Consider the following 17,085-nt stretch of genomic DNA (forward strand, 5'->3'; position numbering starts at 1 on the left):
TTTCGCTATACGCAGTAATTGCGCTTAAATGTGGAATAAATCCCTTAACTCTGTCCGAGAGTTACGTATCAAGATGCGAAATAAATCCCGTACTTAATCCGTAAACCACGTACAAAGATGCGAAACCTTCCCGATGTGGGCACGTGCGCGCGCACCTTGCGTAATACACAATAGACGCTTTACGTTACTGCAAAAGGTCCAGGACTTGTCGCCACGTGGCGTGGTCCCTGTTTTTGCGGTAACTAACAATAAACAATTATAGTTTTGCACAGAGGGGATCCTCTATGTACTATAATAAACACATTCCACGTGTGCGAACCTTATCGCACGTGGTACATATACTATAATAAACAAGCAGCCCAAGACACTATACCCCGTTAAACTACTTGTGGCAGGCAGAAGTACAGTTTACTAAACACTTAGGTATGATATGCTTTAAAAACACGTGGCTTTCACTTATTGTACTCCGGGTTCAGCGCTAGCACTTCCCGAACCCCGCACCGCCGTGGAATCGGCCTATCCAGCAATGGAAACAAATAAATACTTCCACCCTTTTGCTGGTATAGGTCGATCCGCACGCCTGGTACTGAGTTCTGGACTGTGGAGCGGACGGACGATGCCCCCAATTGTTAATGGTGATTAAAATATAACCAGAGTGACGATAAGTGAAAAGCGTTGGTTACGTAATAAGTCCGCAACCAACGTACCCTTTATACCTAGCTACGTGCGAACAAAGCGTAGCGCAGCGTAGCGTACCTTTTATTGTATTATGTATACCAAGAACCAATACCTTATTCAGAGATTCCTTCGCAGTACTTTGTCTCTAATCTGCGAATATACCTTATCGGACTGTGTCCGCAATATACCTTATCGCTATTATGCGAATAAACAGACACGACCACTGAATAGGAATAAGGAGATTAGAACTCCGTAAAAGGTTTGTATTTAAGTCCCTAATGGACAAAAGGGGGTTACAGAAATAAGAGTAAACAGGTATAACAGGTGATACAATATACTAACAATGAATACTAAACAGACTCTGCTAAAGGGAGAGAAAACAGATACAAGACACAATCAGCCAACAATACTTATAAGAATAAATACCGTGAAATGCAACCGTTTACCGTGGTCATCTAGTATGCGAAGCGCAGTCCGGTCAGAGCTCACTATCGTTCAGGAATGAGCGATAGTCCGGTAGGAAGGTCCAGGGAAAGTAGATGTGCCGAAGAGACCGAGCCTGCTCCGGGTCGCCTATCTTATAGGGTCAGAAGGGGGAGGTCAAAGGCCATTCTCATTGGTCAGAGATCATGTGTCCGGTCCACTGTGATTGGAGGTTAGACGCTGTACCTGGTCTGACCAGGTGCAGGGGAGTGAACTTTAAGAGTCCTTTGTTTGGTGGTTTCGGCGTCAGCAAGGATAAGAACCGGTTTGAGCTAGTTTCCTTTGTTAACTACTTACAACAGAAACTGTCTCTGGAATATGGATTATGTCCATATCTATCGGGCAATGTACATTGCGACATATTCGCAATGACCGGAATACTTCGCATAATGAACTGAGCGGAACGGTACTAAACACGATATAGACAGGTGTGTGCAGGGCTAACTAAGCTATGTGTGGCGTTCTAAACCTTTTAACTATATTTCATTTCGTGTAAGTGTGTTATTATGAATTTATCTGTGATAGTATGTCTACTCTTCTGGTCCATATTGTCACACATACTCAGGTATGGAAACTTTATTTGCGCAACTCTGCGAACCAAAATGGCGGCCATACTATCACAAAATGGCGTGTGTGTACCTAGGCTTCCACATAGTGTATAGATAAGCGCCTGGTTTGCGAACTTAAATTATGCTTTAATTACATGAGAAATATACAGATATCTGTATAAGGGACACAACTGTTCTGGAAAATCAGTCTGTTTCTGTCCAACATGTATTCCTAAATGGCCTAGATTTCATTTGACTGTTGTGTTATCGAATTCTCCATATGGTATGGCAGCTACTGCATTTCAGAAATGCCAGAGAGATGTGTAATACTGCCATCCCCTCTCCTGCCTACACGTTGTGGGAAACATCCCAGGCTTTCAGGGCCTCAATGTGTAATAATTCTATGTCCGTTTGTTTTTAACCTGCGTCCCTCCATGTGTGCATTGTAATGAGCTGTAGGGGTCACCTAGGAATAGAGTATATCGTTTAAGAACAGTCATAATTGCTCTGCTAAACTACCTGTGTCACATCATTTATTTTACCCCAAAACATGCTGCCAAGGATTTATATATCATTGCATATTAAGATTACAGTGGGTCTAGCACCCCTGGAGATGGACAAGTGTCTTGAATCCTATTTGGCTGACCTTATCAGACCCTGACTGACTGGAATTCTGAGGGGAAATAAAGTCTTTAGCATACAGTAGCTGTCAAGATGTTGAAGAGGAATATTACAGTCATACAGCCTCCCTGACTTATTTGTTCCTCCTGTGATCACAACCCTGCTGCACACAGAGGGGGTGACCTCAGGTGCTTTGATTTGTATTTTCAGGAATAAAATCACATTGTTAGCCTACTTTTTGTATGCTATTCCTTATGCAATAGCATTAAATTTAATGTTTTTCATTATTGTGACCCGGAAAAGAATTGAATGTAATTGTAATTTTTTTTTCTTTTTCTTACTTTGCAGTCCATAGGGGAAGGTGTTAAGGAAGCTGTGCAATATGTTTTGCCCCGGCTACTTTTAGCTCCTGTTTACTATTGCCTGCACTACTTTGAATTTATTAAGGTAAAATTTGTTTTAGACGACATTCATTTAGCACGAGTATGTTTAATTTGTTCACTGGAGATAGTACTGCAGGTTGCTTAGTAATGTGCACTTGTGTTGGACATATGGTGACATGAGCTGATTTATCACAGGACCGCTGAGGCAAGTGATGTGTGTTCTAGAGACCATGTCACACTCTACAACACTGATTGGCAGCCCAATACCATCCTTCATTTATTTCAGTAATTGAAATGACCTTCGGGTAACTACCTCGCCCACCCCCACATCACACACACATATATGAAGCAGGTTTTTTGGCCAACACTTTTCTACATCTTCTTGGGTTAGATAGATTACGTAGATACTAAGGGTGGTTCCCAATAACTGCAGGTAATTTCTTCGGCTGGAGCCATCGAATTAACCCCTTATAAGATGGTGCATGCTGTGGCTTATCGTAACGGGCAGGCAAAACCAAATCCCCAAAAGCAACACTGTTGAGTGAAAATAGGCTTGCGGATGGCCAAATCGCACAGGTTTCACTGAACCTGTGTGTTTGAGAGAAAAATATTGTATGATAAAAGGCGACCATATTGGATGTCTCAGAAAAAAAATATCTGGGCAATACAGTCCTGTTTTAGGGCAGCTGCCAGTCATGTTAACACTTACCAATTCAGATTAAGCAGGATATGTATCCTATTGCCCTGACAATGGGCAGATCAAGTTATTAAATGAGTTGTAGGTTATGAGCAGGAGTGAACAGAAACCTAAAACGACATTATTATGTTTTTGTTAATGTACAAAATAGATGTGAGGAACGGTAATACGATAATACCAGGTCACCTCTCATTTGCTTTGTTCTGTAATCTTGTTTCTATTGCTTTGATTTGTATTTGTATCCTTTATTTTCATTTTTGTAGCAATTAGAAGAAAAAAGTGAGGATGAGGAGGATAAAGAATGTTTAAAACAGTCCATAACTGCCCTACTCAACCTCCAGAGCAGTATGGAGAGGATATGTTCCAAGAGCTTGGCAAAGAGACGTCTCAGGTATCCATACATTTACTTGGCAAGCGTGTTCTGCTTTTATGCCCCTCTTGTGCATTATGTCCAGCTGTTGAAAGGCTGGAAGTAATTTGTTTAAACAAATCTGGGTTACAAATATAGTAACTTTGTACAGTGAAGAAGAGCACACGGTACCACCTATTCTGATGGTTACCTACAGAGGAAAAGTGCTTATTACGGCATCATCAGAGGTGAGTTCCCATTTGCTGCTGGGTTATGGGTTATTAGGTCTACAATGTCTAGGTCTACAGTCATATGGTCGACAGGGTCAAAGGTGGACATGTGTTTTTCATGTTTTTGGTCGACATGGACACTGTCTTAATGTACCGCGTCCCCACGCATGGCTCGATACGCTCGCAATGCTTTGGGCTCGGTCTCTCGCTGCGCTTGGCACACTATTATATTCTCCCTCCACACTGTAGTGGATGGTAGGGTATGAAATACTGCCTCTTGGCACATGTCGGCCCCAAATTTTGTTAAAAAATGCATGTAGACCTTTTTCATGTTGACCTTTTGACTGTCGACCAATAGTGGTCGAACTTATGACTGTCGACCTAGAGTCAATCTATCATGAGTCCAGATACCGTGCTGCTGGGGTCCAAGCAGTGGAATGTCCAGGTCAACTACACTGTTAAAACAACAAGTACATTCGAGTAATATGTAAAAAAAGATCAGGAATGCAGCTAAAATTACATATCAAAGTGTTTATCAAAATCAATTAAAGGTAAGAATATTAAGTGAATTAATATGCCATAAAGAAAGTTATTTCCTTGACAACAAGTTTCATATAAAGACTTTTTGAAGACACACCCAAGTGGCACACAAACCAATGTAGTGTCATTTTGCACCAACAGTAAATTAAAGTGCATTTAATTACTCTAGAGAGGTCAAGCAGGGGGAGTATTCTTAATAATGATGATACATTGGGGTATGGATCATTGCATAGACAGCAACTAGGTCGAAACCACTAGGACGACATGACTGAAGGTCAACATGTCGCTCTAGTGGTGTCGACCTAATGCTCGTATACCTAGGGACCATATCCCGTTGCATTGTTATGTAGAGGTTTGGATTTGATTTTGTTTTGTTATGTGAGGGTTTACTCCTATTTATTTGTTATCGTTTTTTTTGTTGCATTTTCCACTCACCACTTTACATACATACAAGCCAATCAGAGAATGTAGCCGATACACATACATTGGGTATACTAAACAATAGTTATTGCCTTTTTCTGGGTAGAGCATAGTATGAATTTCCTGCTTTTCAAAAATCTTGTTATGGCGGGATGGTGAATTGTAAACTAACCAAGTTTACATTCCCAATAATCATCATCATTGTAGTATTGCTTTTTCCTTAACAACTGCTGGAATTCATTAAGGTTTCCTACAAATAAAAAAATAAATAAATAACGAACAAACCTTAAACTTGAAAGCAGTTAAAGTGGATTATTTTTGCATCCTTTCTTTCTTTTGTCTTTTTTTAGTGTAAACAGTAGAGCATACAACAAAGTGGGAGTGCCGAAGTGCTTTCTTTTGTTTTTAAAAGGAAGTGACATTAAGGACAGGCGATTGTTTTCGTCTGGAACCTTTATTTCTATATTCAGTGTACAGTAGCTGTCCCTGCAAGCTGCATCTCAAGCGGTTTTCTGTGCACCTTCAGGTTCGGTTCATATGCCAGCAATGCTGTAGTGTGTCTTAAGACCATTTTTATATTATTATATTTGGGACTTTCACATGTATGCATGTGTTTTAAGACAAAAGATTACATTTGAGGCTTTAAATAATGTGATGTCTATGTTTTTTTGTTGAAAGATTACTAATTTTATGTTGTTGGTGTATACTTAAGTACCAATGTATGATACTGATAATAATAAATTCAGTATCTGCTTTGATTAATTTTTAAGACATTAGTAATAAATTCGTGATCTATACTTTTTTTTTATTGTTAGTATTTACCATTTCAACTAAGTTCATTTGTTATGAGACCAACCTCAAATATAATTTTCAATTTATTGTGATAACATGTTTCAAAATTTTTTGTTGTTTGTTACGTTCTTTAAACATTTTCGCCAGTAATTATATATAAATGTTTTTACTCCATGGAACAACTAAGAAATAATTACATAGGGGAAAGTGTTTTATCCTTTTTATTTTTTTTTATTTTTAGTCCAGCATTGTACTACTTTGCACCATTGTTAATAGTAATGTAGATTAGTGATGACGATGTCTTTTGTATTTCTTTTCACAGTGAATCTGCATGTCGTTTTTATAATCACCAAATGAAGGGAAAACAGTTAGCCATTAAAAAAATGAATGAAATTCAGAAAAACATTGACGGATGGGAGGGAAAGGACATTGGACAGTGTTGCAACGAATTCATCATGGAGGGGGCCCTAACACGAGTAGGGGCCAAACACGAGAGACACATATTCCTCTTTGATGGCTTGATGATCTGTTGTAAGTCAAATCATGGACAACCTAGGCTACCGGGTGCCAGTAATGCAGAGTATCGTCTGAAAGAAAAGTTCTTTATGCGAAAGGTACAAATCAACGACAAGGATGACACTAATGAATATAGACATGCTTTTGAGATTATCTTAAAAGATGAAAACAGTGTTATTTTTGCTGCTAAATCAGCAGAAGAAAAAAACAACTGGATGGCTGCCTTAATATCCCTGCAGTATAGAAGTACGTTAGAGCGAATGTTAGATGGGACTATTTTACAGGAAGAGAAGGAAGAGCAGCTGAGGCTCCCAAGCCCCAAACTGTACAGGTTTGCAGAGCCGGACTTGGAGGAGAACATTATATTTGAGGAAAATGTACAACCCAAATCTGGTATCCCCATCATCAAGGCTGGAACTGTAGTGAAACTCATCGAAAGATTAACTTTTCACATGTATGCAGGTATGGTATCTGTGCATCTTCTTTATGAATAAACCTGCAATAAAGTCACTGTTACAATACATTCTGCCTTTGTTATTCACATAATTTAAACTGAAGTAAGACATTACTTGTTTGGGTCTATAGAGAAGCTGGTTCTTATTGTTCTCCCTTTTCTGGTATAATTACATATCTTTAAATTTGACAGCATGACATAATCAGACAGCTTCCAATGCAATGAAGGAATGGAACACGAAGTGTATTGTAATTTCTTATTGAGCAGATTTATTTATGTAGTGCTTATCCTGTGTTTGTCGCTTGTCTCGCATGTTCTGTTGGTGGCCTAAGACAACATTATATAGGAGTTATTTGCTTTGTCTAAAGGAGCATACACACTGTACAATTTTTTTTGGACCAATTTCGTTGAAAGAACCCAGTGTCCTGGACGAAAGGTTTTGACGAAAGATATTGACGGCAGACAAAAGACGAAAGATCTAGCTACAGTTTATTTATAGGCTATTTTTGAAAGAAATCCAAATTGAGCTGCCTGCACAGTTGACGAACAATCTTGATGAACAACTGGCGGGTATGTGCATCATCATTCTTCATTCATCGCAAACGCATTGAAAGATATTTTGACCAATTTCATTCAGAATGGCTGAAATTAAAGAAATTGGTCAAAAAGTTGGTCAAAAAAATTGTACAGTGTGTATGCACCTTAAATCTAGTTATTAAGGCTCAATTTAAATTTAGTGTTTGACCTCTGTTGTGGTATTCTGAGACAGGTGAAGCATATGTGCTTGCTGTATACCACTTGCAATCAACCTCTGCAGCACTATAAATGGGTCTGTCAATATAACGCAGCAGGGGGCATTGGCTTGTCCCCAGTGCCTACACCAGGCTGATGGTTTCTTCTTGCGTTCCAATCCGGCTTCTGCTGACTATTCCTGAACTGAATAGTAGCCTCGATGATAAAGAACCATATTTCAAGCAAAATGCTAAAAGTAAACTAATATTTGGCCTCTAATTCCAATTATGCTAAAAGTAAACTAATATTTGGCCTCTAATTCCAATTATGCTAAAAGTAAACTAATATTTGGCCTCTAATTCCAATTATTGTGTCTAAAGTCACAATTACTCTTTATCAGGCCTGTTTACATTTCTATCTCATCAAAAATGTATCATGCACCTTTATTCTACTGTATACATCCTATAAGCAGGAGGGAGAAGTAGGATTGTTTTCTTTTTTCTTGCATGTGTCCATTTGCTGACTCCTGGATTATATGTAAAGGGGGGGCTATATGTTTAATAATATTGTAATATAAGAAAAAGCCCCTACAAAAAAGGTTATTTGTATATTTCTAAGAGCATATGTTTGTAGATGGCTGTAGATGTATGTGTGCTTATGTAGGCTTTTGTTTATACAGTACATATAGACCTGCTCAGATTTATATGCCAGTTGAAGCGGTTTAAATATACATTTTGTATAATGAATGATGTCCTCTTATTATTTGTGTTCCACAAATGGAAACAAGTGTATCTTTGAAGGAATACGAAAAATGCAATGGCAGAAATAGCATCAGGCAGGGGATCCCAATCCTTTTTGAATCACAGAACCCTAGAGTATCAGAATTTTTTCACGGTTTTGCCTATAAATAATTAAACATAAATAATCCCAGGGCACCCCTGCATCCCATTCCAGGGCACCCCTGCAAGTGTCCCCAGGGAGCCACGGCACACAGTTTGGGAACCACTGGCATAGGGTTTACCAAACCTAACATATGTATTTATGTGCTTGTTGGATCATTTTGTTCTCAAGAACTGCATTATATCCAAGTGAATAGACAGAAAGGCATGTGTGGCCTGACTGGATATGTCACCTATAAAGGTGACAGAAGATGATCATCTCAGATCATTGCATGGCCCCGCTTGCAAATTATTGCGTTTTTGAATGTGGACCAAATCATATTTTAAAAGAGACCCCATATAAGTAGAGACTATGGGCAGCCTATTGGAAGGCATTGCAGCATAATTTATTACATGCATTAATGGATTGAGACTTCTTGCTGAAATCTGTTGTTACCTTCTGATACAGTTATGTATATATGAGATTACCTAATATTCTGCAATCCAGCAAATCACAATATTTATTTCTGAGCCATTATCTAAGATGGTGTGTGTGTGTGTGTATCTCTATCTAGTGTCTGTGTGTCACCGAAACTGTCTTCTGTTGGCAGCAATTGAAACTTGCTTTCGAAGCAATTACTTTGGGATAACTTACTAGTATGTATGTATGTATGTATGTATGAGTGTGTATATGTATCGATATATATATATATATATATATGTGTGTGTCTTTACTTAAATGCAGATAATTGTGAATTTAGCATTTTGTGGTTTTCCTGGACTTTCTATTGATTTAAAAATAACTTTATGGCTCACACCCAAGATAAACATGGGAGTCTGCAACTTTGCAGTAAAAGTTGACTTCTTGGCACCATGTAGTAGTGACGATAACCAAAGGAGGGGGTCCTTCCCTCCAAGTTTTAAACAAAGACCTGCTGTGGTTACTTTATGATTAGAGTCCAAAGTAATGATCTTGCTGTAATGAGTAAGGTCTGCAGCTTCAGTAAAAGGAAGTGACCTGTCTGTTATCTTGTCCTTTTTAATTAATTGCGCTCCAAAGTAATGCTGTTTGGGCCCTGACTCTCTCCTACCAAGTATTGTTCTCAGAGTCTGAGTAGAGCTATTTCTGGTTCTTTTTTTGTTTGCAAAAATAGCATTTGTGCGTCAGTGTGAGGTCTGTTTCCTTTCCTGAGGAATTCATGGGAGATTGTTTAGAGCTAATTGTAGGTCACTGTATTGTTTCATTATCCAGAAATTACCTTCTTTAATCTGCAACTTCACAATCCCCATTCATTACGTTTACGCTTTAAAAAGAGGGAAGAAGCAGGGCCTACATTATAAACCACATATTTTATACTGGGAATAATTTGAGTCCTGCAGCCAAGCTTAGCTGTTGTCAGACAGATGTGTAAATGTTCTCCATACACAATCAGCAGCAGTACTGCCACGCGGGAAGGGGCTGCACCACACTCCACCCATCCTCTGCATGTGTTTTGTTTCTGAGTTAAAGGGGCATACACACGGAACTATTTCAGCCCTATTTGTAAGCGAGCTGAATAGATTGCTTAGAAATGTAGCACTAATCTCTCCGTGTGTATATCCGTGGGCGACAGCGATGTGAGGTCCCGCATGCTGCTATCGCCCACAGGAAAAGCCAGTGCTTGCAATGGCTTTTCTGCTACATTGCGGCGCTTTGCCTGTAAACAATAGGCAAAGCCCCGCTCAGCATACAGCATCACAGGTGCACCGCGATATGTGCTGAGCGATCGTGCTTAAGCTTGTTGCTCAGCACGGAGGTCGAGTCGCCACGTCTGTATGCCCCGTAACTGTTACTTAGCCCTGAAAGACATCATAGTTGATACATTTTTGTCCTTTGCCTGATTTTAGTATGTGCTATTTCTTAAATGCAGTATAATATCCCACAGAAAACGCATAATCCCCTCTTTCATGTATTTTATTTTTTAAGTATGTAATTTTCCATGCAGCATATTTATAGGGGTGAAGTGCTCAAAGTGGCTATAGATGTTCAACATAATTTCTAGCTTTATTTTGTAGAAAGTTCTAAATGCTATGAATATATATACAGGTTGAGTATCCCTTATCCAAAATGCTCGGGGCCAGGAGAATTTTGGGTAACGGATTATTCCGTATTTCTGAATATTTTAATATTTTATTGATGTATCTTGAGGTATCTTGCATTTATGTTGTACATATACATCAAACACATGAAATACACACAAATATATTTTATTTGTGCATAACACAAGGTTTCAAAACATGAAACAAAGTTTGTGTACAATCTCAGGCACTGAAATTAAATGCCAAGCAATCTTGCACACATATAGTGCCAGTTACATATCATTCCCTCAGTAGTGCCGTTACAGATGTCCCCAGTAAGTTTTTAGCTAAAAAAAATGTTTTTGTTCACTTTCTGGAATGTATGGTTTTCGGAATAATTTGGATAACGGATATTCGGATATGCGATACTCAACCTGTGTGTGTGTGTGTGTGTGTGTGTATGTATATGTATGTATATATATATATATATATATATATATATATATATATATATATATATATATATATATATAATTACACCTCATATATTTTACTATACCTTCATTTAGCCCCCCATATTTCTTTTAATTCCATGGAATAAAAGTCAAGGAGTTATCATGCCTTCTGTTTGTTTTTACTGTCATAAATTACTTTCATCAGCTGAAAACTTCCATGTGAACAAAGGTTATATAGGTGACTGACATCTGCGAGAGACTGCTCTTTATATAATCTGTGTAGGTGACTGACATCTGCGAGAGACTGCTCTTTATATAATCTGTGTATGGGTCAAGTTCACGGCTGGGGAGTGGAGTTGAACCCTTTATTGCTGGCCACACTATATGGAGACTGGTAAATGATGCGTCATAAAGGCGCATATATATATATATATATATATATATATATATATATATATATATATATGTAACAGTTGTAAGGTGGCGCCCTTTTTATGAGTCAAATTGGGTAATTGGGTCAACAGTAATTGGGTCAACATTGCCTTGTAGTCCAACTTTAAAACAAGCAAAGTAAAGTCCAAAGTTTATAAACATTTATTAAAAAGTCTCTTATTCCATAACAATGTAGGTGGCTTTTCCAGACTATTAAAAGATTCAACAATGTATTTCTTTTACTTCAGGATAGCAAAAAAAAACAAAAAACGTTTCCAATGCGTTTCGTCCCAACGTAGGACTTCATCAGGGATTCGCGGATGTCATTACAATCAATTCCAACGATTTTTGTAGTGGGGCAGTGTCTACAATGAGTTGAATTATTTGTTTAGGTCCTTGTAAAGAATTTGTTCAGAGGTACTCTTATCACTTTAAAAACGTTTTGTTCCACTCATAGGTCAGCGTAAGAGCCTCTCAATTATCAAAAATAGATAGACCTTTATAAGGTTAATGAATTTAGTGACAGCTCTATATTGTTTGAAATGGACCAGCTGGACCGTATTTCCAAGATCTGCCAGGATTACTAAATAGACTGCAATGTCTGTTAGGGCAATGCTGGAAAGAATGAACATACAGTATAACCTCAATACAGTGTCTGGGATTATTCGGGGTACAATTCTCGCCTTCAGGAGATGTGCACAGTGGAAAGGCTCTGTGGGAGTGATATATATATATATATATTTATTTATTTATTTTTTAAACAGGAAAGGAATACCATAATTATCTAAAACAAATAAATCTGTATTAATACCTCATGTATATTATGATACAATTATTAATATAACAGTAATGTCTTCTGACTTCTCCTTAGTACACTTGAGGTATGAATTTAGTGTGTGTGACAGGGAAAGCAGTCTCTGCAGGTGACCCTTGGTATATGCATGTACTATGCAGACTATTATTTTTATGGCATAATTAATACAGCCAGTACTGACACTGGGTAAAAATCACTCTGTCATAAGTGGATGTGGATAATAGGGTCAACAGTGTCTAAGTTGACAAATGTGGACACATGCAAAGGTCGTCATGAGTTTGAAACTTTTTTTGTGTGTGTGTGTTGGTTTTTACATTTGAGCAAATGGACCCCCAATTAGTGCACCTCTTCCCCTTGCATGGCTTGCTTCGCTCATCATGCTTCAGGCCAGGTGCCTCGCTTCACTACCTCTGCCCTCATTACACTTTTGCTTTCTCAATCATAGTCAACATTGATGGTAAAGTTTGAAATATGACATTTTTTTTTTTTTAAAAACTCATGTTGACCTTTTCATATATTGACCACTACTATGTAAACCATTTGCTTTTTTTCCACCTATTGTCCATATCGACCTAGTGCATGTCGACCAATAGTGGTCCAGCTATTGACTGTTGACCTATTACACGTCAATCCAAGTTTCTATTTGTTACTTGGACTAAGTGGTGGGCTGCCATGGAAGGATTACATTGTGTCACAGCTGCGAGTCATGATTGTTGTAGGGAAGCAACTGCACAGAAGCTAGGATTCTGACCTGTTTTGAAAGTATGACCTGATTCATAGTTGTTACGATAACCTTGTTGTGAATTCATCTTTCTACGCAGATATTGTGCGGAAAATATGCGAAGGTAGCCGCCGCAGGCATTTGTATGAAGACTTCCACTGGCAGCTCTGCAAATCCTAGTAGCTCACTGCAAAGGCACCCTATCAGTCGTAGATAGTAATAGTAATATTCTCTGTGAGTGACATCACCGGAGCATCATGATGACTGCCCCGTGTAACTCTGACATGTTTTGTAACAAAACCATCGGTCAACTGCATAAAAATCAGAATAGCATACAATTCTACAATATATGAAGTCAACAATATATGTATTTTGCATGTGTTATGTGTAACAGTTGCATATCTTCCCCCGATTCCACCTTGTTACAGGTCTACATGAAGCTAGCCCTCTTGGTAGCAATAAATATTCATGTGCACTTAAACTTCCCATAATTTGTCGAGAGCATGCTTACGGAGCAGTTCTCTGTGATATGTTCACACTACTGTCATTACAGGAGGTTCAGTATGCTAGGAGCACTGAATGGCTGGCGCAAACTGCTAAGAGCAGACTTTGTGGATAGCAACTTCACTTTTTACTCAGATGGTGCTACATACCTCCCAACTGTCACGATTCCGTCGGGACAGTCCCGATTTTCGGGTCCTGTCCCGCTGTCCCACCCGCGGCAGGCATTGTCCCGCTGCGGGGGGTGGCAGTTGGGAGACCCCCCAATCTAGTAGAATAGACGCTGTGCCCATGCGCACAGCGTCTATTCTCGTATGAAAATGAGGTCACGGCTAATTAGCATAAGCCGCGCCCTCATTTGCATACGCCCCGCACCCTTTTCGGGCGCTATGACCCTATTGCCTCCGGACGGAAGTTGGGAGGTATGGTGCTATTAATGTGTCTTGTGGAATGTTGCATATCGTGTTCCTTTGTACGGCGCTGCAAAACACTGGTGGCGCCTTATAAATAAAATTATAATAATAATATTTGTAGAGACATGATATAATAGTGATAGAGTGCACTGGAGGTGCAGGACACCGCAAAACTATTTTTTTTTTTTTTTTACAGCAATCATTTTTCAATGTTTGCCATGTATATGATTGGCTTTTTTAAAAATAAAAAATAAACCTCTAACCTTAGCCTGTATCCTGATTATATATATATATATATATATATATATATATATATATATATATATATATATATATATATACACACACACAGTGTGTATGTATGTATGTGTGTGTGTGTGTGTGTGTGTAAAGCAGATTGCGAGTATATAATTTTCTGGCTTGTTTGTTTCCTACTTATGATAGCATCCCCTGATCTTTACACTTAATACAGTCATATCTTAATTATTTTAATCCACAGTGTGTCGCCTTCTTAGTGTAGGGCAATATTTACTGTACTTTCTATGCCCAGTAAAGACCCAGCCTTATATTGCTTTTACACTGCAATGTTAAGATGCTGCCCATCATCCTGCCCGATGGATTGCTTTCTGTAATAGCAGTAGTGCCTCTGAAACCAACTTCTTTTATTCTGGAGAGGTGCACAGCTATAATTAGTAATAATTGTAAATAACTGGGTAGGTAATTGGTAAATACATGTTTACTCATAAGTTCATGATATTCGTCCAATTGCTTGTAACCAGGTTTTGAGGCAACATGTTAGCACAATATCCTGCTTATGATTCAGCTGTTAGTTATTCTGAGTTTCCTGTTTTGTCAATGAAATGGGCCTAATAAGCATTGATGGCATTTGATGGAATTTGAACTATTTCCATTTCTGCTGAATGGTGAGACTCAATTTGTTTTTACTGGTAAATTTAAGTGTGTCTGTGTCCAGGTGTCTGCCTTTTTATATAATATTTAAAGTTCAATTAAAACCCTACAATGGATTTTTTTTTTCAAAAAGTATTTAATTTGTGCAAGGAAACAATAGAAGACAGTAACAAATTGCTCAGTCTGGAAAACAAACATTTTCAAAAACATCCTGAAGTTATTCCAGGTAGTAAAACCTTGCATATTGCTTTGTTGTGCCTCTGTTTTCCTATCCTAATTTATTTATTTTCGCGTAGAACCTTGCAGCGAATTGGGCCTACAGGGTTAGCGAAAAAGAAGTTACCCACTTCATTCGTCGCCAGGTTCTGGATATTTGGCGATAGAAAATATGCTTTTGCGATTGGAAAACCTTGTTCTACTGAAGGGGGACATATTGAGTATACATATTAACAATTTATGTGCCGATTAATGGACATTACAATGTATAAGCCTATTGAACATTTACTGCATTTGTGTGCCTTTCAGAAAATTTACAAAATAAACATTGTTATTTCAAATATGACTAGCGCATCTTTTGAATTATCTGTAGTTTTACATTTTGTCTCATTTGGAGCAGTAGAACGCACTCTGAAGTGGGTATCTTCATTTACACTAACCCTGTACAACATCCCATTAGGCCAGAACTATAAACTGAGCCTTCTATACAAGTATATTTTTGTACATAATAGAGGGATGCATGAAAGTCTTTAAGTCTGTGTAAAGGTCCATACACACTGGGCAACTATGCCCAGCGTATATGGACATCGATGATCGATATCATCGCTGGGGGGAAATACCAGCAGATGAACAGCCTTCCCATCGATGATGCAGGAGCGCGCAGCAGCGCTCACTGCTCATCGCCAGGTAATACACAATGGGTGGCTTTGAGCTGAAAGCCGCTTAAACATGCTGTTGTGAGCGGCTTTCAGCTCAAAGTTTCCCTGCGAGTATGGGCCTTTAGACTCAAGAGCTGTATTGCATTATAGTAAACCTTTACCCTAATGTGTTCACTTGTAATGGGTCAGTCCTACTAATTGAAAAAACATTCTGTGAGAAGATGTGTGTCACGAACAGTTTAGCTTAATATTCATATCGCAGCATTGTGCACAATTAGATTTGGTGACACAGAAGTTGGCATATGTAAAATATTAATGTCGTATAACATTTCATTTTATTCATATGGCAGCGCAAGCTACTGTACTTACTGATAGAACATATAGCAGGATAACCTAGGTCTAAAAGATGTACAAATTAACATAATTATAATCCATAAATTACATAGAACAAATTAATTGAGACCCCCTCAGTTTACAATATAGAAGAGTGGGGGGCAGACACAAAGCATGATAGGGAAATAGAAGTAGGTCCAAGACAGGAGACGTAAGCTGGCCTTACATAAGGATGACTTGATCATATGCAGGTTGAGGAGCGGTAAATGAGTGATCATATGTGCTTAAAAAAAGCACATACAATCTGCTTATGACCCCAATGAGGTCCTGCTTATGACCCCAATGAGGTCCAACGAATCAGACATGCAGCCAACCTCTCGACCCGCGGGACCACATATCGTAACATCTCACAATGCGCACATCATCACTCGCACAACCTGTCAAGATTGTGCGTTCGGGTCCAATGTCGTTCTGGTGTATGAGGCCCTTTAGGAGGGGTATTGTAGTCTTGATATTTAAGGACATGCTTACTGGCTAGAATGCTGTGCAAAAGTCTGATTGCATGTGAGAGGGCAGTTTTGAGGACGGTATGAACACTGGAATGTGGGAGGCAGTTCCCTTGCTAGGTGGATGGAATCGCTAACCCCAGGCTGAGCATTTGAACTTAATATCCAAGATCTATTACAAAATAGTCAACAATCAGTTGTTGTAATAGGTTTGTTACCTTACTAAATATCAGCCGGGATAGTCTTAAGACAAGTAGAGTCTTTGGAAGAGCTTGCATACTGCGGTCATCTTGTATTGTAAGACATTTCATTGCAGTTTTGAATCCAACTACCAAGTGGATGTTATATGAAGCTCTAGTCATAACATACACAAATATGTATATGGATGTTTTAAGAGCTTAAAAGTCATAGAAGTTTAAAATTTAGTTTCTTTTCTCATCCTTCCAGTCAATTTACACATCTTCCAATACCTAAAATGGCTGCTAGTTGAGATGTTAAAATACATTAAAGAATAAATAGTCACAAATGACTTTGGTTACATTGAAGTTTTGGCCCAGCGTGTATGGACAGCGATGATGTCAATAACCGCTGCAGGGAAAGCCGCTCAGTGCATACACACTGATCGGCTTTCCCCCTGCCTGGCGCCGACAGAGGGGGGAGGATGGCGTTGAATAGCGCAGAGCTATGCAAAGCCATCATCAATGCTGCTCATCTGCTGGTATAACCAGCAGATAAACGGCTTTCCCG

The 17,085-nt window shown here is 38.7% G+C and overlaps 1 protein-coding gene across 1 annotated transcript in view; it reads left to right on the forward strand.

Annotated features, from left to right (window-relative positions):
• The window catches only part of SOS1 (SOS Ras/Rac guanine nucleotide exchange factor 1), a 137,688-nt gene that overhangs the window by 100,055 nt on the left and 20,548 nt on the right, over positions 1–17,085 (forward strand). Inside the window, exons 8-10 of the mRNA XM_083176061.1 lie at positions 2,679–2,777; positions 3,674–3,801; positions 6,064–6,719. Coding sequence (XP_083032187.1) covers positions 2,679–2,777; positions 3,674–3,801; positions 6,064–6,719 — 883 coding nt within the window. The remainder of the gene's footprint in view (positions 1–2,678; positions 2,778–3,673; positions 3,802–6,063; positions 6,720–17,085) is intronic.

This window comes from Crinia signifera, chromosome 3 (assembly GCF_055691185.1).
Source record: "Crinia signifera chromosome 3, ASM5569118v1, whole genome shotgun sequence".
Taxonomy (NCBI): domain Eukaryota; kingdom Metazoa; phylum Chordata; class Amphibia; order Anura; family Myobatrachidae; genus Crinia; species Crinia signifera.